Source organism: Lissotriton vulgaris, chromosome 10, assembly GCF_964263255.1.
Source record: "Lissotriton vulgaris chromosome 10, aLisVul1.2, whole genome shotgun sequence".
Lineage (NCBI taxonomy): Eukaryota > Metazoa > Chordata > Amphibia > Caudata > Salamandridae > Lissotriton > Lissotriton vulgaris.
The window spans coordinates 281,389,212-281,414,411 of record NC_141698.1 but is presented as its reverse complement, the minus strand read 5'-3'; the positions used below and the strand labels follow the sequence as shown (position 1 = coordinate 281,414,411).

Below are 25,200 nucleotides of genomic sequence, written 5' to 3'. Positions count from 1 at the left end.
ACGGAGGCTCCCAAGTACTGTATGCACTGGACCGGAATCGGGACAGACTTGGACATGTTGATTTGCAACCCCAGCTCGTTCAAGAGAACGAACGTCCTCTGGAAGTGTGCCTGAGCTTCCGAGAAGGAGGAGGCCTTGATCAACCAATCGTCCAGGTACGGGTAGAGAAACCACCTTGTTTTTCCTCAGGCGTGCAGCTACCACTGCCATGCACTTCGAGAATGGTCTGGGCGCAGACTTAGCCCGACTGGCAGTACTGTGTACTGATAATGATGGGCGCCGACTTGGAATCGCAGGAACTTCCTGTGTTTGTGTGCAATGAGCACATGGGAGTATGCATCCTGTAGATCTATGGCACCGAGCCAATCTCCCTGTTGCAGCCGAGTATAAACCTGATGCAACGACAGCATGCGAAATTCCTCTTCTGCGAATCCACTTGTTTGCTTGTCGCAAATCCAGAATGGGCCTGAACTCGTTCTTGTCCTTCTTGCGAACCAGAAAGAACCTGGAGTACAGACCTCTTCCCCTTTGAGACAGAGGTACGTCCTCTATCGCCCTTTTCCTAAACAGGAAATCGTCCTCTGCTTGGAGCTCGCGCAGCTGAAACCGCGAGCCGACCGGAGGAATTGCTGGAGGAGGGCCGATGAACCGAAGAATGACTTAGACCCAGCCGGCCTTTGTTCGCCGAGGAGCAACAAGCTCTCCCGCGTATGCGTACAATATACTTGTAAAGCATTAAATGGCGGCCCGAGACCATCGGCAAATCCTGGGAGGAAAAACGCCGCTAGAAAGGGCAGAAGGCCTCAAGCCGTTCTCCATGCCCCAAACCTACAGCCGTCCAAAAGTCTCTGATTCAGACTTCATGCGAGCCACTCACTACTCTCATGGCAGCCCAAGGGTTGCCCAAAGAAAGGGAGAGTAGAAGCACACTGCTGAGCCGCAGGCTGCAGAGACGTCAGGCGAATAAAAGTATGGCAACGTAGGACAAACCCACAATACCTGGGGGTTGGCAGGAGAGAAAACACATCTTTGCAGTCTTAAACCTTTTCTTAACCCGTTACGTGCTTCTGTCGGCCAACGGCCGTAGTGAGTACAACCTCCGTAGTGCTGCGCACGTCCGATGGCCGTCACGGCCCCGCCCGCGCAATGGAACGCCCGCACCGCGGCGTATTTTGTGCCGCGGTTAACAGGTTAAAGGAAAAGCGGGGCAAAATAAATAGCCAGGCTGCAACAGATATACTAAGAAAAAACAACAAGAGGTTTGTGAAAGAGGTTTATAGTCGCTTTTTCTTACATTAGTGAATTTTTAGACATAATTCAATTCTTTTATATCTTCTTTCAAAACCTTATATGAAATATGGCCAATTTAGTCTCATATAAAGTAGCAAAGATGATTACTTACATTTTCAAGTGAGTAATTCTACTGAGAGAAACACACACACACAAAACACCCCCACATCCATCCAAGTGGGTGGGATAATTCAGTGTTTAGGATTATTGATGGCAATCCCCTAGAAGAGAACAAAGCGTCTGACTCACAATTTGGCTCTAATGGCTTTTGACCCCTTTGATCCCAAACAGGATGAATACTGGTGCCATGGAGGGAAGTGCGTGAGACTGAAACAGTTTATCCAGGGCTGTGGAGTGAAATTTACTGACCTGTTCAGCGTGGGGAAAATCAATTCAATTCAATTAATATTTTGATTGGATAGGTTGGACAAATAGGCTACCCAGAAGAAGGAAAATGCTACTTACCAGTATGCATCTGTTCTTGGCATGTAGAGCTGCAGAGTTACACACTATGCATTAGATCGCCACCTGGTGTTGGGCTCAGGTGATTGGACTTTGTTATTGTCCTGGAAAAGTCTTTGGAAGTCACGAGATAGGTGACTCCTCCAGTGGACCATAGTGCACATGGGCATCGGCTCCATCTTCAGATAGTTTTTTCGCCAGTAAAGGAAATATTGGAGATTTGTGAGAAACAGAAAAGATGCCTATGTATGCTGTATATACATAAGATAAAACTGGAACAGATAGAGGTAGCCGGGGAGGCGGGTGGGCATGTGTAACTCTGCAGCTCTACATGCCAAGAACTGATGCATACTGGTAAGTAGCATTTTTCGTTCGAAGGAACATAAGCGGCAGATTACACACTATGCATAGATTGTATAGCAGTACGCCACCTTAGCGGCGACCACCAGTATCTGTTGTAGTTGTTTGAAATAATGTTTTGAGTACAACCTGGCCCACACTAGCTTGTTGCTTTGCTTGCACATCTACACAATAATGTGTTGTGAAAGTGTGTGGTGTAGACCATGTAGCTGCTTTGCAGATGTAATCTAAGGGAATGTTCCCTAAGAAAGCCATTGAAGCCCGTAATTTCTTTGTAGAGTGGGCTTTAGGTGGAATAGTTAAGGTACGTTTTGCTTTTTGATCGCAAATCTGAATGCATTTTACAATCCATCTTGCAATTCCAGATTTTGATATAGGATTGCCTTTAAGTGGTGGAGAGAAGGATACAAAAAGATGTTTTGTTTGACGAAAAGGTTTGGTTCTTTCAATATAATTCAGGTGTGCTCTTTGACATCTAGGGTGTGAAGATCTCTTACTGCAACTGTTTGTGGTTGCGAGAAGAATACTGGCAACTCTATTGACTGGTTGAAATGAAATGGCGAAATGACTTTGGGTAGGAATTTTGGGTTTGTCCTAAGAACCACTTTATTATGATGTATTTGTAAAAAAGGTTCTTGTATAGTAAGGGCTTGAAGCTCGCTAACCCTTTTAAGAGAAGTATTGGCTACTTGGAAAGTGACTTTCCATGTAAGAAATTGTAGTTCACATTTGTGCATATGTTTGAACGGAAGACCCATGAGTCTTGTGAGGACACTATTTAAGTTTCACACAGGTGAGGGTGGTACTCTGGATGGAATAATTCTTTTGAGTCCTTCCATGAAGGCTTTAATGGCAGGTACTCTAAATAATGACAAGTGTTGTCTATTTTGTAAGTAAACTGCTATGGCAGCAAGGTGTAACCTAATAGATGTGAATGCTAGGTTAGACCTTTGTAGATGTAGTAGGTAACATATGATGTGTTGAATGGGCACATCTATGGGATTGATGTTGTTATTGTTACAATAAATAACAAATCTTTTCCACTTGGCTGCATAGCAAGCTCTAGTGATTGGGCATCTAGCCTCTTTGATGATATTCATGCAGTCAGGAGGATGGTTAAGGTAACCAAACTCTTAGATTTCAGGAGCCAGATCGCTAGGTTGAGTTGGGCTGGATCTGGATGTCTTATCTCTCCATGGCTCTGGGTTAAGAGGTGTGGAGAGAGGTGTAGTTTCTGGTGGGGGACTACTGAGAGTTCCAGTAACCTAGTGTACCACAGTTGTCTGGCCCATGTTGGAGCAACTAGGATGAGCGTCAGTGAGTGTGGCTGTAGTTTGCATACCACCAGTGGAATGAGTAGGAGAGAGGCGGAAAAGCGTGCCCAAATCTGCCTGACCAATTCATCCAGATCGCATTGCCTTTGGAAAATGGGTGTGGATACCTGGCGGAGAAGTTTGTGCATTTTGAGTTTTGGCGGGTTGCGCAGAGATCTATCTCTGAGAGTCCCCACATCTGGAAGAATGGTTGAAGAACTTGCTGATGCAGTTCCCATCCGTGAGTCTGTTATGTTTGACGACTCAGTAGGCCTGCTATGCAGTTTTGGACTACTGGAACGTGTTGGGCTAGTAGAAAGATGTTTTGAGGAATGGCCCATCTCCATATGCTTTGTGCTAGGTGGGAGAGTTGGAGAGAGTGTGTCCCGCCTTGCTTTCGTATGTAGTATACTGCTGCCATATTGTCTGTGCGGACTAAGACAGTCTTGCTTAGAATGTGTTTCTGCAATGATTTTATTGCTAGGAATATGGCTAGCAATTCCAGATGGTTGATGTGGAGCAACCTTTGTTGGGGTGCCCATATGCCCTGTATGGTATGATGCAATAGATGAGCTCCCCAGCCGGAGAGCGATGCGTCTGCTGTTAGCACTATCTGTGGAACTGGCTTGATAAACGGTTGCCCTTTGGAAAGATTTTTGGTGTTCCACCACTGCAGAGAGCGATGGGTGCGACCATCCGCCAACACCAGGTCTGTTAGCTGACCTTGAGCCTGGTTCCACTGACGTGCTAGACATTCCTGTAGGGGACGCATCCGGAGTGTTGCGGGGTGACCATGAAAATGCAAGATGCCATCATCCCCATAAGCTGTATGAACACTCGAGCTGGGAGAGAGTGTTGAGGTTGAAACTTTCTGAGGAGGCTTTGTATGCTTGATATCCTGGCTGGATTGGGATATGCCTTTAAGGTATTTAATGTTGCCCCTAGTTATTGCTGTATGTGAGACGGTTGCAGGTGAGACTTTGGATGGTTTATGGTAACCTCAAGTCATGAAGCAGTTGGATTGTAGTGTGAGTGTGTTGTACGCATTGGTTGTATGATTTGGCTTTTATGAGCCAGTGTTGCCAGATTAGATGAGCTGCAACTACTGATAGACACTTGGTGTAAACTCTGGGTGCTGTGGTGACTCCAAACGGGAGTACCTTGAACTGGTAATGCTGACCGTTCACTACAAACCTGAGATACTTCCTGTGAAATGTATGAATGGGATTATGAAAGTAGGCGTCCTTGAGATCTAGAGTAGCAAGGAAATCGCCTTGTGCCAGTAGAGGGAGAACCTGTTGAAGTGTGACCATGTGAAAGTGGTCCAATTGTATGTATAGGTTTAGGGTTCTGAGGTCTAGGATAGGTCTTAGAGAGACGTCCTTTTTTGGAATGACGAAGTACGGGGAGTAAAGCCCTGTGTTTTGTTGATGTAGTGGTACTGGTTCTATTGCATGTTTTTGCAGAAGGAAGATTGTGAGAAGTTGGCCTGGTATATGATGCTCACTAGTTCTAGTGATCACCTTGTGCCATGCCAAGCAACCCTTATGATGATTGGTTGTAAGTCAACCTTATAGGCCAGCTATCCTAGTGGTAGCGTGGACAAAGCAGTCTTAGGCTACACTCTGAAAGGCATGTGAAGCAAGCTGTTTTACCATATACAATCCCCTTGAATACCAAATGAAAGGACACCACACAGATATATATTGAAAATATATATATATATTTATTAACTACAAATATCCCCTATACTCTTTATGAGCACAGAAGCACAAGCGTTAAAACAAAACACAGTTAAAATACACAAAAGTTGGAAAATATGGATGAGGGCGGGTGGCCACTCAAACCATATATTAAGAAAGTGGTATAAGAGATACCAATCGAAAAGGAAGTAGGCCTAGGGCCTTGGGAATCGCTGGAGCTGATCGGGACTAGCAGTGACTAAGTCGGGAAAGGCCCGCGGGACTCGGGAGCAGTGTTTAAAGTGCACGCATTCACCAATGCATTGTCTATGGTGCGTAAAAGTTACAAAGTTAGTGTTTTAGGAAGCTTCCGAGTGACCTATAAGGATGAAACTTTAGACACAGACACTAGAGGTGTATACCAGTGTGGGAACACTGGCGTTGCTGAGTTACCTCACCCACAGGAAGCGGGTGCACAGGTGCGGAGTAGTGTAGGGTTTCGTCACGCAGGTCGATGGTGCTTGGAGCTAAAGATGCTGCAGGCGGCTCTATGTGAAGAGTTCCGGTGGATCCAAGGGTGGATCTGAAGTGGTGAAGCCCTGAAAGCAGAGGGGACAATGTTCAAAGTCACTAGCCAGTGACTACCGTGGAACCAGATTGGAACCAGGCGAGGTCGGGTGCAAACAGGTGATGAGGTGTAGCTTCTCTCAGCAGCCACGTGGACACGAAGAGGTCGAGGACGTCCAGGAGTCGATCACGAGCTGTCCCACGAAGGCTCTAGCTGATGGCAGTGTCGGCAACTTGATCGGAGCAAACAGGCCTTGGCTAATGCAAGCCACGCAGAAAGTGAAAAAGGCTTATCACTCGGACCAGCAAGGTCAGAGCGGGTGCTCCTTTTTACAGGAGCGAGGGCAAGTCTGGAGCAACCAGACCCGCAGTGTAGATTGTAGGTTTCGTCGCCAAGATGGCCGCTGACCACGTGGCAAGTGGCTGGGATGGCGCGTCGAGTGGCATGATGCAAAAGGCCCCCACGCAGATCGTGGAGATGCTGGGGGCTGATCTTCGGTGCAAAGGCTGCTCGGTTGTGGGGCTTCTCAAACCCCAAAGCACAGCGTCGAGGGTGCCTCGGGTGCTGCGCAGTCAGCTTGTCGGGGGTCTTCCGAGATGTCCGGCCCCACGTCTCTCGGTGCCTCCACGGGTCCCTTCTTTGCAGGGACTGTGGATCGGGCGGTGAGAAGTCTGGGAGTCTGGGTCTTGTCAGGCTCGGGCTCCGGCAGGAGGCGGCGGCAAAGCAGACGTCGAGTTGCTGGATGGTGCCTGTGTTCACAGGGTGGCCACTCCTAGGCCACAAGGGAGATGCTCTTCAGTCTTCTGTGCAGCAGAATGTTGAAGTCCGGCGTCTTCTTAGTTTTAAGTTGATTTCAGGATGATCGGAGGTGCTATGGCACTGCTCCCACTCTTATTCCCAATCTGAGGGGTGGATCACCTGCTAGGTCCCTCCTCTTGGTGGGACCAGGAAGGGGGGCGGTTACACCCCCCTTTCCTTTGTCCAGCTCCTCGCCAGGCCTGGGTCTGGAAAGTCCCATGACCGGTTTGGACTGGCTTATGCACGGGGACACCTTGTGTGCCCCGGGCATGTCTGATTCTATTCAGCCCTGTCCTACCCAATACACAAAATCCTGTCTGGGGTGGTGCTCGCACCTCCCAAGGCAGGAAACCCTGAGGAAATATAAATTTTATGGTCAAGAAATGTTCCCTAACGTGTACCTCACCGTCTCCATGTACCAGCTTAAAGTGCATGTAACTTCCCTCCTGTGCCAGTTATGAAGACGCAAATACATTTGCGTCCAACGTTAACATGTCCTCCTTCAGATCCACACTGAATGGGTTGAATATTCTGTTCCTAAGTATGCCATGCCAACGTCTTTTTGTGGTGTACTTTACACGTTTTTCAGCTCTGGCGAAGTAGGCCCTGAATTCTGCCATCAAGCTTTTTCCTGCCTTCTGATTCTGAACGCCTCAGCCTGGGCTGCCTCTGTACCCGTGACCTCTGCCTTACTCCCTGTGCGGCTAACGGCGCTTGGCTCAGCCTGCTGCCTGCCAACACTGTATTCAACCTTCGAATTATCTGTTCCGCTCCTCAAACATACATTCCTGCCTACTAGTTCAAGTAAACATCTTCCAGCTGCAGAGCAAAGGGCCCGGCCTCACTGTCTCCGTGCAAGTAATTCATAGCCTCTGTTACCATGGTAGGCCCATGCCCCCTCGCATCTCATGCAGACACTTAGACGCTTATACACGCACTCACAGTCAGTATAGAATAGCCTCTGCCCAAGAGACCTTTCCTTCTAGATAATATGGTTCCCAAACATTAGATATCAGATATGATATAGGTACGAGTTGATCTGACATGCCAGACTTCTGTCTCTTTCCGCCAGTGTAAATGTCAAGTCCCCCGCTCCCTCCAGTTCCACGTCATTCACGCGTCATGCAGCTGCGCGCGCATCCAGGCCTCAGATTTCTGCTGACATTGCCAAATTCTGCTAAGTACCCACCTACTCGTGACACTTACATGTGACGTTTCTAGCACACACCTCTATGTTCACGCCTAGTTCACGCCTTCTAATTACGTATCACTACCACGTGTATGCTGTTATCTTGTTTCTCTCAGCTGTTACGCCTACTGTATTGGTTTCTATTGTATGATTTAAGTATATAAGCTATGTATTGTCAATAAAATATGGCTCTATCCCTTCCTGCACCCCAGTGGTGGCAGGAACAAGATATCCGATCTGGTACCATGACCATTCCTTTTTAAGGAATAAAACCCCTAAGAACTCTAACACCACGGACTCTGCCTCTTTCTTTCCGATTGAGTTATTTTTGTTAAGTACTTACCTGCATAGAAATTAGGACGGTAAATCAAATATTTACCACATTATTTTGGCGCCCGAATAGGGACCCCTCCCCCACCCCACGCGCCGGTTGGTGCGTTGCAAGCTTTGCCCCCTGCCATCAGTCAAGACGGAACTACGCGTGCCCGCAGGATTTCCTGTATCTCCCTCTGGCCCACGGAGGTGACGGAGACTGCGATCAGCACCCAGACGAGGCGGTGAGGAGTGCGGAGGATCCCGACCAGAGCCTAGCCGAAAGAAGCAAGGTCCGAGGTGTCAAGAGGCCCACCAGTTTCCGAGGTATCCACGTGTCGAGTCGAGTCCAGTCCGGTCCAGTCCAGTCGAGTTTTCCGAGGCCTTCCGATTCCGTGCTTCCCGGTGAGTACCATTGCTGGGACGTATCTAGACGGGTGCATTATTATGTATCCGGTAAAGACGGGTTTGGGTACACAAACACGGTCTGCACTGTTTTAGACAGTGTATCTGTACTGTTTAGCAGTATATCCGTTATTCAAGTTCTTGCACTGTCTTCGGCAGTGTATCTGTGCTGTTTAGCAGTACATCCGGTATCTAGGGTAGAGATATATGTTCAAAATGTTTTTCATGTGATTAATGTCGTGGTATGAGTGATTGTTTGATGTGCATTATTGTGTTTTTGTGTAATTAGTTGTGTTCAGAATAAGTAACCAGTACCAAGTATCCAGTACTAAGTAACAAGATGCCGTTCTTCAATAAGTTAAAGCAGATAGGAACTAGGAAAGGGATACTAGAGGAAGAAATTCCTATCCCCCCTAGGGACACTCCTGGAAATTTCATGTACCATAAGCATGGCATAGATGCCATATTGTATCTAGATTTATGGGCCGATTATACTAAGCACCTAGAAGAAAGACACAGATGGCCTGTTACAGGAACGTGGGATGCTGAGTGCATCCTGAAAGTAGAAGAAGCACTATGGAGAAAGAAAGCCAGACAATCACAGAAAGATGCCATAGAATTGTGGCGTAAAGAATCACATAAACGAGCCGAGAAAGAGCTCCGTAGAGAAGACAGACTTAGAGAGTCATCGGATAAAGTCCGAGAAAACGAATTAGTCAATGAAGGAATCCGAGTAAAAGCAGAACAAGTAGACCACGCACGAAACAATCTTGTAAATGGCATGTATCTTGTGGCCGAGGGTTCGCCTGAAACTACTTCAGAAATACCGAAAAATCTGCCGCCACCATTGGTTCCAACTAAAGTAAAGCACAGGACTACTAAAGACATATTTCTGAATTCCTATCTAGAAGATGTAGCACCCGCTTACACCAATTCACACGCCCCGCCTACTGACGGTGACGGGGACGGAGGTGGCAACCCGCCTCCAGACCATATCCCGACATTACCGCAACAAGGTTCCCCCGTCCGACAGCCTGTCGTTCCTCCACCTCCACCACTTCCCACAACTAAGGTTAAGATACCAAATCCGTTTTTGCCTGATCCTATTAAGAGACAAGTTCAAGTACACATACAGACTCCACAGAGGGATAATGCCCAAGCCTCCGCCTCAGGAGGTGCAACCGGGGGTTACCAGACCCCGCCAGCAACACACAGATTACACCTTAGAGACATGCAGAAGCACCCTACACTCCAGTCACCCCGTCTCGATATACTCAAAGAACCACTTCCAGTTTGCAGATACGATCCAGTACCCGGCAAAGACGATAGAATGTTGATAGCATCACTACGCTTGCGACAAGCTACAGATTACCTAGTGTTATTCTCAGGGATGACTGATCATCTAGATAGAATATATCATTTTGTCCAGACTGGGGAAAATCCTGAAAGTATTAAGGAGGCCCTGGCACATCAGAAAGTTGACACTCAAGCATATATATTACGTTTTTTCATAAATTGCTTAATAAGAGAACGAGACAGGCCTGAGACAGAACAGGATGAAATGGAAGCACTAAACAGGTGGGGTCAAAATATAGCCGATGGAAAACATGATAAAGTGAATTGTATAGCTAGTATGTACAAGAAAATAAGAAAAGCAGTAATAGAAATACACGAAAAAGAAAAAGAAAATGCTTCCTCCGAGGAGGAGGAAGGATCTGAAGAACCAGAAATAACTACCGATACGATAGCGTATGTAGGTAAGGGAACTTACCTTAGGAAAGGCATTCGTCCAGAAAGCAAGAGAGTTTTTCTCTCTGGCATATCAAAACCGAAATCGCCCGAATATCTGTTTCAGGACACTGATAAAATGCTTCGAGAACGAATGGGGTACCATGTACTCAATTCTATGGATGAACAAGAACTAGCCCGGTCCGCAGTACTATGGGCTGACAATGCTAATATATACAATGATGACACAGTAGCGCAGACATTTCTGAACCTATCCCCAGACGAGCAGAAATTAGCAGGTATATATATGATTCAGCACCTCCTCACGTTATACAGAAATAAACATTCTGATCCAGGTCCCTTACACGATACATTAGAAGCACTACTCATGGATAGATGGAGAGGCCTAAGTACCAAGTTAATCCAAATAATTCTAGAACAACGGCACAGATACAACACTTTCTTAGGCCCACAATATGTTCCCGCTCCGCCCCCAGAAAGAAAAATGTATCATATGGAGCGTTTAGAAAGACAGAACCCTTTACGAGAAGTACATCCAGTTATGGGTACCGATAATACCTTGAAACGTGTGTATGTACACACACCTCTGACCAAGTTAGAACTATTGGAGATGAAGAAACTAGTACCCCGTCACGATAAAGACCCTGCAGGTTTTCACAGAGAACTTAAAGACATGTTACTGATGGGAGATTACACATATGCAGATATCATGAAAATGTTAAAGGTACTGCTGCCCACCGGCATCTACGAGAAACTCAAGGAAAGAGAGTGGGAGGTGGGAGACAAAAAGATTATATGGACAGAAATAGAAGATGAGGAAAAAACTCGTACTCCAGGGCTAGGCCTTGGGGAGAAAGCTAAAGCATTACCAGGTTTGATAGTACAGGTTTTGCCAAGATTACTGACCACCAAAAAGGAAGACTGGGACGCAATCTCAGCCTGTAAACAGAAACACGATGAAGATACCAGTGACTTCTATTCAAGATTCGAGAAATGTTTCATTATTAATAGTGGCCTAAAACCAGGTAGCGAGTCGTACCCACATCTTTTTGTATCAAAGTTAGTCGAGAATTCCCTGACAGCAGTCAAAAACCGTGTATATAAAGTTGAAAGTACATGGCAAGCAAATACGCCATCTCAGATGTTACAAATGTTACAATACCATCAGAACAGAATTAGAGAAGAACAGGATCACGAACAGAGACGTATGAAAGACACGAAAATGAAAATGTTAGTGGCCCAGTCGGTTCCAGCCGACGGCCAGAGAAAGGGTACGACCCAGACAGGTAATGCCACAGCTCCCGTTAAAGGGACATGCAATTATTGCAAGCAGCCAGGTCACTACGTACATGAATTCCCAGTCCTGAAACACAATATAGCAACAGGTAAAACGAAAGAAAGACCGCATCCGCCTAGACAAGACCAGGGCCAGCAACAGACTTCACAGAATTCACAACCTATGCATGCTCCACCACATACAGCACAGACAGCAGCGGTATCACAACCACAGTCACAGCCCATTGCCGCGACACAGCAAGTTTCACGGCAGATGTGCCAGTATGCCCAATCTGATTATCCCGATTATCAACGATACACATGAAACAGCCTAGAGAGGGAGGTTGGCTTGCCTCTTATTGAGATTCCTGTAGATCAAGAGGGTCCTTACATACACAGTCAAGTATTGGGAAAAGACAGAAAGTTTTTAATTGACACAGGGGCAAGCCGCACAACAATCAGCCATAATGAAGTCCCAGGGGCACCCCTCTCAGGCTCACAGAATGTTTCCCTTGGTTTTTCAGGACAGCCTATTATAAATGAGGTATCGAAACCCGTCCCCCTGGCTGTGGGTCCATTATCACGAGTTACAGACTTGTTACTTACGAAATCATGTCCCGAAAATCTGTTAGGTATCAAAACATTGAAGGCTCTAGGAGCTGTGATATGTTGTTCTCCGGAAGGAGTTAGACTCTTTTTGCGTGACTTTAAGGGTCACTATGTATTACGAGAGTTTGATGTCAGATTGAAAAATGTACCGAAACACCTGTGGGCACAAGGCCCGACCGATGTAGGTTGCATGCACATTACACCATACCGTGTTACACTCAAACAAGGAGTTGTTTTACCAAGAATCAGACAATACAAGTTACCACCCGATGCTGTAGTGGCTTTACTGGAAATCATTGAAGAGCTCATTGCCCAAGGAGTGGTCGTAGAGACCGACTCCAATATCTGTAATTCCCCTATCATTCCGATTCTTAAACGTACTGATCCCAATGCACCGCCAGTATATTGGTTGGTGATTGATTTACGAGAACTGAATAAATGCATTGTACCACAGTACCCTGTGGTTTCCGACATCTCTTCCCTATTGACTGCTATTGATTCAGAAGCAACGTTCTTTACTGTAATTGATCTTAAGAACGCCTTCTTCAGTGTGCCCATTGATCCAGAGAGCCAATACCTCTTCGGATTCAGTTTAAATGGACGAAGTTTCAAATTTTCACGCGCACCTCAAGGATTCACAGAAAGCCCCAGCATCTATAGTCAAGCACTGAAAAGACAACTCGATTGTATTCAAATGCCAGTTAACACCGCTTTACTGCAATACATCGATGATCTGCTGATCACCGCACGAAGTGAGCCTGAATGTGAACAAGCATCACTGACAGTTTTACATTTTCTGGCCGACAAGGGACACAAGGTGTCTCCTTCGAAGCTACAATTCTGTGTCCAGCAAGTTGTGTACTTGGGTCACTTGCTGTCCAAAGTGGGGAGACAGCTCACTCCTGACCGTATCCAGTTAATTGTAAATATGCCACAACCCCAGACACAAAAGGAAGTGCGGGCCTTTATAGGCCTCACCTCGTACTGCAGACAATGGATTCCACAGTATGCATTTCTAGCTAAACCACTCATTCAGTTGACAACACAGGAGGCAGCGACTTCGACTGCCCTTCCTTGGACTCAGGAACATACACAGGCCTTTGAGGAATTAAAGAAAGCTTTATGCCAAGCACCAGTTTTAGCGACACCATGTTACAGCAAACCCTTTACACTTTTTGTTACAGAACGTGATGGTACAGCGCTGTCTGTCCTCACTCAAGATCAAGCAGGTTCACATAAGCCTTGCGCTTATTTTTCAAGTACATTGGATTCAGTAGCCCAGGCGCTCCCTGCGTGCTTAAAGTCAGTTGCAGCGACAGCCCTAGCAATCAGACAGAGCGATTCAATTGTCTTAGGACATCAATTAACAGTACAAGTTCCACATTCTGTAGAGGTTCTTCTAAACCGAACTCAGACTCAACACTTGACTATAGCACGACTGACAGGTTATGAACTGACACTATTCCAGCCACACATAGAAATCAGACGCTGTAACATCCTGAATCCTGCAACATTGTTACCTTCGATTATGACTAATTCAGCCCCGCATGATTGTATAGAGATCATTAATGCAGTAACAAAACCCCGACGAGACTTAACTGATGTTCCACTGACAAATCCAGACCCGACACTTTATGTGGATGGTTCATGTATGAGAACAAACACAGGAGAATTAGTGGCCGCCTATGCAGTGACCACTGAAACTGAAGTTAAAGAAACATATCGTATTGATACACTGTCCGCTCAAGCAGCAGAGCTCATCGCTCTGACCCGAGCCTGTATACTAGCCAAGAACAGAAATGTTAACATATACACAGATTCACGTTATGCTTTCGGAGTTGTACACGACTTCGGAGTGTTATGGCAAGAACAAGGTTTCCTGACCTCTCACGGTGCCAAGATCCAACACGGTCCCCTCATTCAAGCACTATTAGAGGCAATACATCTGCCTTCAGGCATATCCATCATGAAGTGCAAAGCACATACTAAAGTTACAGATTCTGTTTCCCAGGGTAACGACCTGGCAGATCAAACAGCAAAACATACAGCATTGACTCACACCCAGACAACTGATATGACAAAGACAATAGTACCGACACATTGTATGACAGTTAGGGATCCCACACTAGATGTAATCGATATTCAGACACATGCTACTTCAGATGAAATCAAGAAATGGACTGAACTAGGAGGGATCCAGACAGATCAAGGTTGGATGACGAAGGGAAAATCTACATGGTTTCTCCCCGACTCTATGGTTCAAGTCATAATAAATACAGCACATAGTCCAGCACATCTAGGAGAAAAAGCTATGTTAGACAGCTTACAGAATCTCTGGTACAACAAACACTTACGAGCAGCAGCAAAACAGAAAGTGCGTACTTGCATGATCTGTTGTCAGTTCAATCCAGGTAAAAGCGTCCCTGTAGAGCAAGGTGGATTCCATCCTCCTGATCACCCTTTTGAAGTCCTCCAGATGGATTATATCCAGATGGACCGTTGTCGAGGATTTAAGTATGTCCTCGTAGTTGTTTGTGCACTTTCCCGTTGGACCGAAGCATATCCAGTCCCAGATTACACTGCTCCGACCACTGCCAGGCAGCTGGTTCGAGAATTCTTCCCACGGTACGGCTTGCCTCGTGTCGTGTACTCAGATAACGGACAGCCATTCTCATCCGAGCTCATGAAACAGGTTTCCCTTCTGCTGGGATATCAGTGGAAATTCCACTGCGTCCGACATCCCGAAGCCGCTGGCCTTGTAGAGAGGCATAACCAGACACTAAAAACACGCCTTGCTAAAGTATGTAAAGAGAAAGGGGTCGACTGGATAGTCGCCCTGCCAGTTGCACTATTCTATATGAGAATGGTCCCCCATTCGAGATCAGGACTAGCACCGTATGAGGTGGTCTTTGGCAGACCACCGAATATGTGGGGGACGCCCATGCCTAAGAAAATAACCGATGTTGATTGTAACATGCTGACAGATTACCTTGCCTCCTTGATGTCTGCACTCCAATCATGTCGTTCACAGGTTGCTGCAGCCTTTCCCGACAACACTGATGTAAAGCCACACGATGTCCATCCCGGGGATACAGTTTTAATTCGTAACTTCGACAGGAAAAGCCCGCTGGAGCCCCGCTGGAAGGAGCCGAAGATCGTCCTTCTTACCACGAGGACCGCAATCAAAGTGGAAGGCCGAAAGGGGTGGATCCACACGAGTCATATTAAAAAATGTAATGAACTGTTGCCAGAAACTGACTCGTCCACCCCCTCAAAGGACTGCCTCGATACTAAAGACTTCAAAGTTCCAAAAAGAGAGAAAACTCCCCAAGAGGAGTATCGATCAAAACTTCGATCTAGCAAGTCAGACAGTTTAATTGTTTAAGTCCTCCCCTAGGTGAATCGGTTAAATAGTTTCTGACATGTATCCCCTAGATCGAGATAGAGAGAGAGAGAGACAACTCAAGAAACATGCATATTGTAAATCACTCCGTAGTCACTGTATAGTGACATTATTGATTATGTTTTTTCTAAGTCTTCTGATTATTGTTGCCAGTATCTTGCTTCCCATATATTACCCTATCTTCAAGCGTGAACAATCTGCTTATAATGTCACTGCCGAACATTCTTTTAGCGAGTTACCCCCCATGAACTATCTTACAGACTTGCGCTGCGCAACAACACCTTCATTAGTATGTTACATCACTCCCATCTGACTAATAATGCTACAAATTGTTGGATATGTGTCCGACTCCCTCCCTATCAGAAATACAAGGGAGTTCTGCCCCTCTTTCCGTACCCGTTCACACACAATGGCTCCTGTGGTGCATGGTTTAGAATAATTAATTCCTTAGATCCCGATATTGCTGTTTTCGAGGGAAACTGGGTTTGGGGAAACTTGAACTTAGTTCTGCTTAACGCCTGTTATCCTGACAAAAAGGGACTTCCCACTAGAATAGGAACTGATCTAGAAAATGAAGTATATGGATTAGGTAATTATACAATTACCCTTATGATTCTTACTGTCGAATCCGAAGCTGCACCAGTTCTCCCTGCTATGTCAGTATTACCAGTCAAAGGTGATTTATGTGTCAGAAAGAAGGGTTCAGTACACTTAGGTCATAGCAAATGTACTACTGTGGTCGAATTCAGTGACCAAGGCAAATCTTCCTTTAGAGCTACTCGTCATTCCTATTTTGTTTGTGGCCATACCGCATACATACGCTTACCTCTAGATTGGGATGGTACCTGTTACATTGCATTCCTTCTGCCACCTGTTTTTCTAGCTCCTCCTGATTATCACAGAAATACAAATCTAGTAAAGAATAGACTCCGAAGAGATCTCCCGATTGTCGACTATACTGAAACGGCATGGGAGCAATACACAGATTTCAATAAAGGATTCTTTTTCTTCACAGGTCCCGTCCAAAATAGTAAATTGATACGAAGATTAACTAGAACACTCGAAGCAGTAGTGAATGAAACTACCTCCGCCCTAGGCAACTTAACAGAGGAGCAATCTGCCATGCGGGTTGTTGTTCTCCAGAATCGTCTCGTTATTGACGTCATCCTAGCAGATAGGGGCGGAGCTTGTAAGGTCATCGGGTCAAGTTGCTGTGTTTTCATTCCAGAAAACGCGCCTACAGTATATAAAGCTATTACACGTCTTCATAAGATTGCAAGTTTGATACATCAGAATCCAGGCACCTGGACTTGGTCCGGTTGGTTCTGGAAAACGTTGACCGCTTGGGGATGGAAGATCCTATCCTTCCTAGGCATTGCCCTTGTCATAGTATTCAGTTGCTGCCTGTGCCTACAGTGTGGGCCAGCGATTTGTGGTCTGTGCGCCACTTCATGTATTGCACACTCCAGTTTTCACTTAAAACGCGAAAAGAAGAAAGAAGAGCAAATAATGTTACAAGAACAGACTGATCGGTTCATGAGAATCGATATATCATGATGGGTCCGTAGGGAACAAGGAGGGAATGAGCAGAATGTTGAAGTCCGGCGTCTTCTTAGTTTTAAGTTGATTTCAGGATGATCGGAGGTGCTATGGCACTGCTCCCACTCTTATTCCCAATCTGAGGGGTGGATCACCTGCTAGGTCCCTCCTCTTGGTGGGACCAGGAAGGGGGGCGGTTACACCCCCCTTTCCTTTGTCCAGCTCCTCGCCAGGCCTGGGTCTGGAAAGTCCCATGACCGGTTTGGACTGGCTTATGCACGGGGACACCTTGTGTGCCCCGGGCATGTCTGATTCTATTCAGCCCTGTCCTACCCAATACACAAAATCCTGTCTGGGGTGGTGCTCGCACCTCCCAAGGCAGGAAACCCTTTGTCCAAGCCTCCCTCGCTGGAAGGACTCCCAGCAGCAGGAGGTCAGACTTGTGTCTGTGGTGGCAGCATCCATTCTGTTATGCTGAGGCTCTGGTTAACTTTAACCGGGGTTAAGGCTATGTGCATGTCGTGTCCCTCTAGAAGGGTGGAATGGTAACCCCGTCGAGGGGATAGTATTCCAAATCGTATGACACCTTACTCGACATGTTTTGATAAAGCCAAACCAAAGTTAGCATATAACCGCGAGGATTATAATGCACTTAAGAGTATATGGTATGGCAATATCCCGGAACAGCTAAGGGAGTTGTTCCCGACAGCTGCAGACAGGCTCAGCTCATGCTAGAGCACCATCTCACATGAAACCACGCACTCTGCCCCCAGGATTGCAGGGGCCTTCCATAGGAATGGCTTAAAGGTTAACATGTGTCCAGTTAAGGTTAGATATAGGGATACTATATCTAAGCAAGAGGTGATTACACCAACTTACCCCAGCTGAGTGACCAGCCAGTTGTGTCAAAATATGGAGGCCAGGCCAGGGGTGGCACAATACATGCTGCAGCCCCTAATAGGCCTTGGCTACACTTATGCCCTGGGTACCTATGATACACTGTTACAGGGGCCTATAATGTGAACCAGTTCCAATTGTGTATGCACCTAAGGTACATGAAGTCCATTTTAAGGAGAGAGCAATCAGCCTGGGGCCCTGAATAGCAGGATCCCAGGCCAACTATGTCAAAAACCAGCTAAACACCAGGCAAAACGTTTGGGGTAACCATAGTCAGATATCCACCTTCCTACAAAGATGACCTCTTGTTTTGAGCAGTGATAAATGGTGTGAAGTAGAGAGTTCTAGACAGTTCTAGACAGTAGCCTGATTGAACGATTTGTCTTACCCACCTGTCTGTGGTGATGTTATTCCAGACAGGAAAGAACTGTTGTATTCTGCCCCCGACAGGATTGGAATGTTCCAGGGGCAGTGGAGGGAAGTCATTGGGTAGGGGTAGAGGCGGACCTGGTGTTATTGGTTTTGCCTCTTCCCTTATTGTTATTGCCTCTGTAACCACTTCTTTGATAGCCTTTGGTAAAGGTAGACTGGGTGGGAGCTTTGTAGGAAGTGATAGCGTTGTCAGAGGAATAGCCTCTGGAGGTGCCTCTGTAAAATGAGCGATTCAGAAAAGGGGGTGGTGATGAACAGAGTGTCTGAATTAAGCAGACCACTCTTACCCAGTCCAAAGATCATGGCTTGATCCATCACCGTTATTTATCTCTCTGCACCATCCCAGTTCAGAACCTGGCTATATGCAAATCAGTCTGTCCCTGGCCAGTGCATCATGGGAACAGGGCAGACTAAACTACCAAGCCAATTCTTCACCGGAAAGGAGACAAGCTACCGGGGACCGGTTTCTGGCATTTCAGCCGTCTTCGGCCCGGCTTGCTTGAATCCTGATGGTGCAGTGAGAAAGGGACTCATGTCTGAGTATACCCTGCCACACCTATAGTGGCCAAAAACGATTCAGAAAAGGGGGTGGTGATGAACAGAGTGTCTGAATTAAGCAGACCACTCTTACCCAGTCCAAAGATCAGGGCTTGATCCATCACCGTTACTTATCTCACTGCACCATCCCAGTTCAGAACCTGGCTATATGCAAATCAGTCAGACTAATTTGCATACAGCCAAGTTCTGAGCTGGGATGGTGCAGTGAGCTAAAAAACGGTGATGGATCAAGCCCTGATCTTTGGACTGGGTAAGAGTGGTCTGCTTAATTCAGACACTCTGTTCATCACCACCCCCTTTTCTGAATCAATTTTGTCCACCATAAGCGTGGAAGGGTATACTCAGATGTGAGTCCCTAGCTCATTGCACCATCAGGTTTCAAGCAAGCCGAGCCGAAGATGGCTGAAATGCCAGAAACCGGTCCCCGGTAGCTTGTTTCCTTCCCAGTATAAGAATTGGCTTGGTAGTTTGGTCTGCCCTGTTCCCATGATGCACTGGGCCAGGGTCAGACTAATTTGCATATAGCCAGGTTCTGAGCTGGGATGGTGCAGTGAGCTAAAAAACGGTGATGGATCAAGCCCTGATCTTTGGACTGGGTAAGAGTGGTCTGCTTAATTCAGACACTCTGTTCATCACCACCCCCTTTTCTGAATGATTTTTGTCCACCATAAGCGTGGAAGGGTATACTCAGATGTGAGTCCCTAGCTCATCGCACCATCAGGATTCAAGCAAGCCGGGCCGAAGACGGCTGAAATGCCAGAAACCGGTCCCCGGTAGCTTGTTCCTTCCCAGTATAAGAATTGGCTTGGTAGTTTGGTCTGCCCTGTTCCCATGATGCACTGGGCCAGGGTCAGACTAATTTGCATATAGCCAAGTTCTGAGCTGGGATGGTGCAGTGAGCTAAAAAACGGTGATGGATCAAGCCGTGATCTTTGGACTGGGTAAGAGTGGTCTGCTTAATTCAGACACTCTGTTCATCACCACCCCCTTTTCCGAATCTGTAAAATGAGCGACATAATAAACGTCTGCAAGCTTGCGATTGTAAGGCTCCTATAGATTTGGCTGTGTCTGTGTCTTCCTTCATTTTTTCTAATGAAGAATCGACATTTGGTCCAAATAAGTGTTCTTGGTTGAAAGGCTGATTTAAAATAGCATTTTGCACTTCTGGTTAGAATACCGAAATGCGTAGCCACGCATGCCTACGCAAGAGAACACTTGTATTAACTGCTCTAGAGGCGGTATCAGCTATATCTAGTGCGCAACAAATGGAGGTATTAGTAATTATTTTACCCTCCTTTATAAGGTCATTGGCCCTATTCTTATATTTATCTGAAAAATGTTGTAATAGGTTCTCTAGTTCGTCATAATGTGTCCTATCATATCTAGCTAAAAAAGCTTGAGTGTTGACAATACGCCAAATGTTAGCTGCTTGTGACGCTGTTCTTTTGCCTGAGGCGTCTAAGAGCTTGGATTCTTTATCAGGTGGTGAAGCATCACCTGATGTTTGGGAATTGGCCCTTTTTCTGGCATTAGACAGTACCAGGGAGTCTAATGGGACGGGCCCTTAAAATAGGCTGGGTTTTCAGGGGCAGCTTTGTACTTTTTGTCGATCCTGGGGTTAATAACTCTAGTCCGCACAGGATCTTTAAATACCTCTGGTGCATGCTTAATTACCCCTTTAAGCATTGGTAAAATGGAAGTGGACCTTTGTGAGGTGTCAAAAGTGTCCGTAAGGAAATCCTCTTCTACAGGGTTTGTGTGTAAGCTAACTCCAAGGTATTGAGCAGCCCTGTGAAGTAAGTGGTTAAAGCCTGTTGTATCCTCTGGAGGTGAAGGGCTTGAAGTGTATATTTCCCCCTGTGGAATATTAGGAACATCATGTTTATTATAGTCATCCCAGGGGTCAGGAGAAGAGGGTGGACTCTGACCCCCTAGTGGTTCCTCATATGGTCTGTCTCCTTCATCAGAAGAATCGTCATCATTTCCTGGTGGAGATGGTGTAGGAGAATGATGTGGTGGTGGAGGCGGATGAGAAGGTGGAGGAGGAGGTGGTGGAGAAGGAACCATAAGAGGAGATGTAGCAATGTCCTTTTTAGGTGGTGGTGCTGGTTCAGGGTCATCCAAAGGTCTCTTTTTTGAGCTGAGGATGAGTTTACCAGTCTTGGGGTCCTTGACCAGAGTCTTGTTTAGGATCAGGGATAAAAAGCTCTTGAGACATAGGCAGTTCCTTCTGCACCGACTTTTTAGGGTCGGTAGATTTATGAGGTAACGGTTCCGGAACAGTTTTATGATGTTTTACCGGCTCTGTGGATGGTTTTGGAGCTGGTTGGTGTTTCGGAACCAAGCGTTTTTTCGGCTCCGGAGGACGTGGGTCCGAAATCTTCGGTATTGGCTTTTTACTCTGCTCCGGATGTTTTTTCGGAGTCGATGGTCCTTTGCCTTGTGGTTTAGGTACTGAATGTTTTGATGGCTCGGTGCCGATTAGTTTCGGCGTCGAGTGCTTAGATGTGTAAGCAGAAATTGGCACTGAGGATGAAGGTGGTTTCTTTTTCGGTGTCGTTGTTTCGGTACAGAAAGCAGGCAGGCTGTAGCCCGAGCTGTCTGAAGGCTTAATAGGCTTCTTTGCCGAGCCCGAGGGCGGGGCATGGGAAGCAGTGGGTCGGCGTGCAACTGAGTCCGAAGGAGAAGGTTTGACCGAAGCCTTTCTTGGAGTAGTACGGAGGGGGTCGGGTCGACGTTCTTACTTACGACACACTACGCAGGAGTGATTTCTTAACGTCAAATTCCTCTGCTTCGGATTTGCGGCCGAGGAGTTGTTCGAAGCTCTCCTGTTCTGGTACATCGACACCCTCTTGAAAGATGTCGTCGGGAATTGGAGCCGAAGGGCGAGCCATTTTCCTTCGAGCTCGACGATCCCGGATCGTTTTCTTGGAGCGGAAAGAGGCACAAGCTTCACAGTCTCTGGCCTCGTGCTGGGTGACAGGCAGAGGTTGCACACCTCATGCAGATCGGTGTGGGGAAACTTCGACCCACATTGAGGACACTTCTTGAATGGCGTCCTTTCCATGAGCCAGATACTGAGGCTCAGATAGGCCTGAAGGCCCTCGTCCATGATTGGAATCGAGGACTTCGAATTTGTTGAGATGTGCGTCGAGTTGGATCGCGATCGAAACAATACCGTTGAAAGGGTGAAGGATTGCGCGTCGAAATCGAATCGGTAACAGTTTCGAACTGGAGCACTAGAAGTACATCTGAACCCGATGGCGGGAAAAACAATCTGAAGATGGAGCTGATGCCCATGCGTTCTATGGTCCACAGGTGGAGACACCTATCTTGTTACTTCCAAAGACTTTTCCAAGACAATAACAAAGTGCAATCATCCAAGCCCAACACCAGATGGCGATCTGATGCATAGTGTGTAATCTGCAGCTCATATGCCTCGAACAGATATTTCCAGTTTCCTAAGTAGTTAAGACGCTCACAGCCACTAATGCATACAGATTCATCAACAGTCTCAAAAAGATCAAGGTTCAAACCACAAATGCTTTAGATTGTTTATTATAATACACTGTCTGTTTACTCTGCACAAATCATAAACTCTTAATGAACAACAACATGCTAGGTTGCAGCAAGTAGGGAGGAAAGGTATGGATGTATAATATAACATTAAAGCTTTGTTGAAGAATCTACACACCATTTTAAAAATGTACTTAAAATATCCATGGATATATCAATAATTACACCTTTTAGTTCAACACTGTAGAGGGTTTTGCAGCAAAGTAGGGGCCTCAGCGAGAAACAGAACCTTGCATAAAAACAATTTGATCTACAACAAATGATCAATGTCTTATTGTAGTGTGAAAGAACATAGAATGTTACCAAATCACATCTGAAAAACGTGTTCAGTGGCAGAAGGGTCCATCAAAAGATGCATAACAGCACATAATGAACTCAAATTCAGAGTTTATTAAAGCCTCATCCACTGTGATCACAAATGACCTACATTCTTGTCCAACCATGCAAGATTTCTCCCATACGTTAAATTGTGCTATGATACCAACAAAATAATTGTCGAGTGTCTCTTCAGCCATTAAGATGCAAAATTAAACTACAATTAAAGGTCAACTTAAAGAGGGCAACTACCAAAACTTTCCTCCCCTACTGACCAATGTAAAGAGGACAAGACCAAAATCCTGCCTGCATCGATTCAGACTACACTCATCCAACTTAAAGGAGCTCCTATATGCAAATCTTTAAATTAAAATAATTTAAAACGAGTTGCTACATCTTAAACTAAACATATTAAACGGTGCAGATCTCAATGCATAACTCTAGTCATGAAAGCTCGGACTGACAAATACCACCAATTAACTGGTCATCATAATGAATGATGGGCACATTTCTTTATAACTGAATGCATGCCATGGCTAGTACCTTTAATTGGAGTTGCATTTAATGTTAATATGACATCGATTGCATCTATATGTGGCTCTCAAGACGTGATGTAGAGCAAAAGGGGAAGATAATGTGAGACCTTAAAGCACAATATTGAAACTAACATTCCCAGTTCATGCGCTATTTTACCCATAAAGGCACATTTTCAGCTAGCACTTGAAAATTAACAACAAAACGAAAAGGATAAGGGAGGCCTTTGCAAGAGAAGCCCCTAATTTAACTAAATATTGTTTAACAGAAAGAGAAAATGCAAATATATCCACCCAAAAAAGAAAACAATATCTGTAGACACAAAGTGGGGTCGGTAAAGTAAAAGCCAGTAAAAACCGGTTTATTCATCTACATAATACTTGCAAAACATTTAATACATGCAGCTCTAGTTTGTGAGTGTTTTATTGTTAAGAGAATTATACGGTTCAAATGATTGTAGACCTACTGAAGATGCAACGCTAGAGGACCTTACCTAGTAACAAAATGTATGAAACTTTTTTAATGGGGGGGGGGGGGCTAGAGAGCTGGCAGGTTACTGGCAGGTTACTAACAGCCCAGAAAGGTCCAGAAAGCAGATGCAGAAAGAAATTCAAGACACTTACTTTTGATAAAGTCTTTCTGCTCTTTTCCAGAATTGGCAGGAAATCCTCCAGGTAGTATTGTTTCACAGGGTACATGAAACCCGGCATCCGAACGATGGGGCAGCCACCAAAGTACTGCGAAAATCGCTCATTGTCCCCAGTGGCACTCATCAGAACAAGACGCAAGTCTGGATTCAGTGCCTGGACCCGCTTTAGAAGGATGAGGAGAAAGTCAGTGTTCACGTCACGCTCATGTACTTCATCTACAATGACATGGCTGACACCTTCCAGACTAGGATTCCCCTGCAGCTTCCTCAGGAGGATTCCCACAGTGCAGAAGAGAAGTGCCCCACCACGAGCTGGAAGATTACTCTCCAATCGCACCTGGAAGCCCACGTTTTTACGAAGCTTGGGTCCTAGTTCATGGCCAACCCTCTGAGCAACAGAGACTGCGCTGATCCGACGTGGCTGGGTGATCAATACATTGCAGTGTGCCCCTTTCTCTTGAGTGATGTAGTCCTCCAGAATGAACTGGGGTATCCGAGTAGTCTTCCCACAGCCAGTGTCTCCTGCAATAACCACCACAGGATGGTGTTTGATAGCTGACATAATAGTTTCCTTGTGAGAGTCCACAGGCAGAGTGTTCAGCTCCTGCCGCTGGAACGAAGACCTCATTTTCCAACAATCAAGAAGGGTTTCACTGAGGAACTTTGCCTCCTGATGTGACATGGAGTGATAAGGACGCCCAGTAATAGCATCAGAGATTACACCAATATCTGTCTTTCCATCCATGGTGTCTTTTTTGGCAGGCATTTGTTGTTCTGGTTCAGAAGAATCTAAAGGGAACTGAGCAAAAGAAGGAGAGAACAGTCACAAAAGTTGATCAAAGGTGCTCTCTGAACATGTATTATAAAAAGAGGATTCTCCAGATTAAAAGCAAATGCACCCCAGATATTTACCTCAATATTTGGAGTAATTAACAACACTTTGTATAAACAATTACTGAATTGTGTTTTGTAAGAGTAAAACAAAATGTGACTTTGAATAAGGATACCATACATACGCAGCAACACCTAAACATCTAACTGCACAAAACTTAGCAATATTTCGAATTTTAGATACTGGGAGAGCAAACAGTGATAAAACATGAGAAGTGTAAAGTATAGTTAGTTACAATCAACAACTGTTTGGCAGCATTTGTAGCAAAACATTGCTAAAAATAAGTTTGGTGCTGGCAGAAATTATAAACACTTTCAAATTATAGACACTATGCGAGTATGTTTTCCTACAACTCTAAAACGTAAATCTGTAACATTTAACACACTGAATGAC

The 25,200-nt window shown here is 45.7% G+C and overlaps 1 protein-coding gene across 2 annotated transcripts in view; it reads right to left on the bottom strand.

Annotated features, from left to right (window-relative positions):
• DHX30 (DExH-box helicase 30) overlaps positions 1-25,200 on the bottom strand; it is a 1,000,138-nt gene that overhangs the window by 472,003 nt on the left and 502,935 nt on the right. For both annotated transcript variants that reach the window (XM_086941023.1, XM_086941022.1), the window contains one exon: positions 23,890-24,714. In XM_086941023.1, the coding sequence (XP_086797149.1) occupies positions 23,890-24,714 (825 nt within the window). The remainder of the gene's footprint in view (positions 1-23,889; positions 24,715-25,200) is intronic.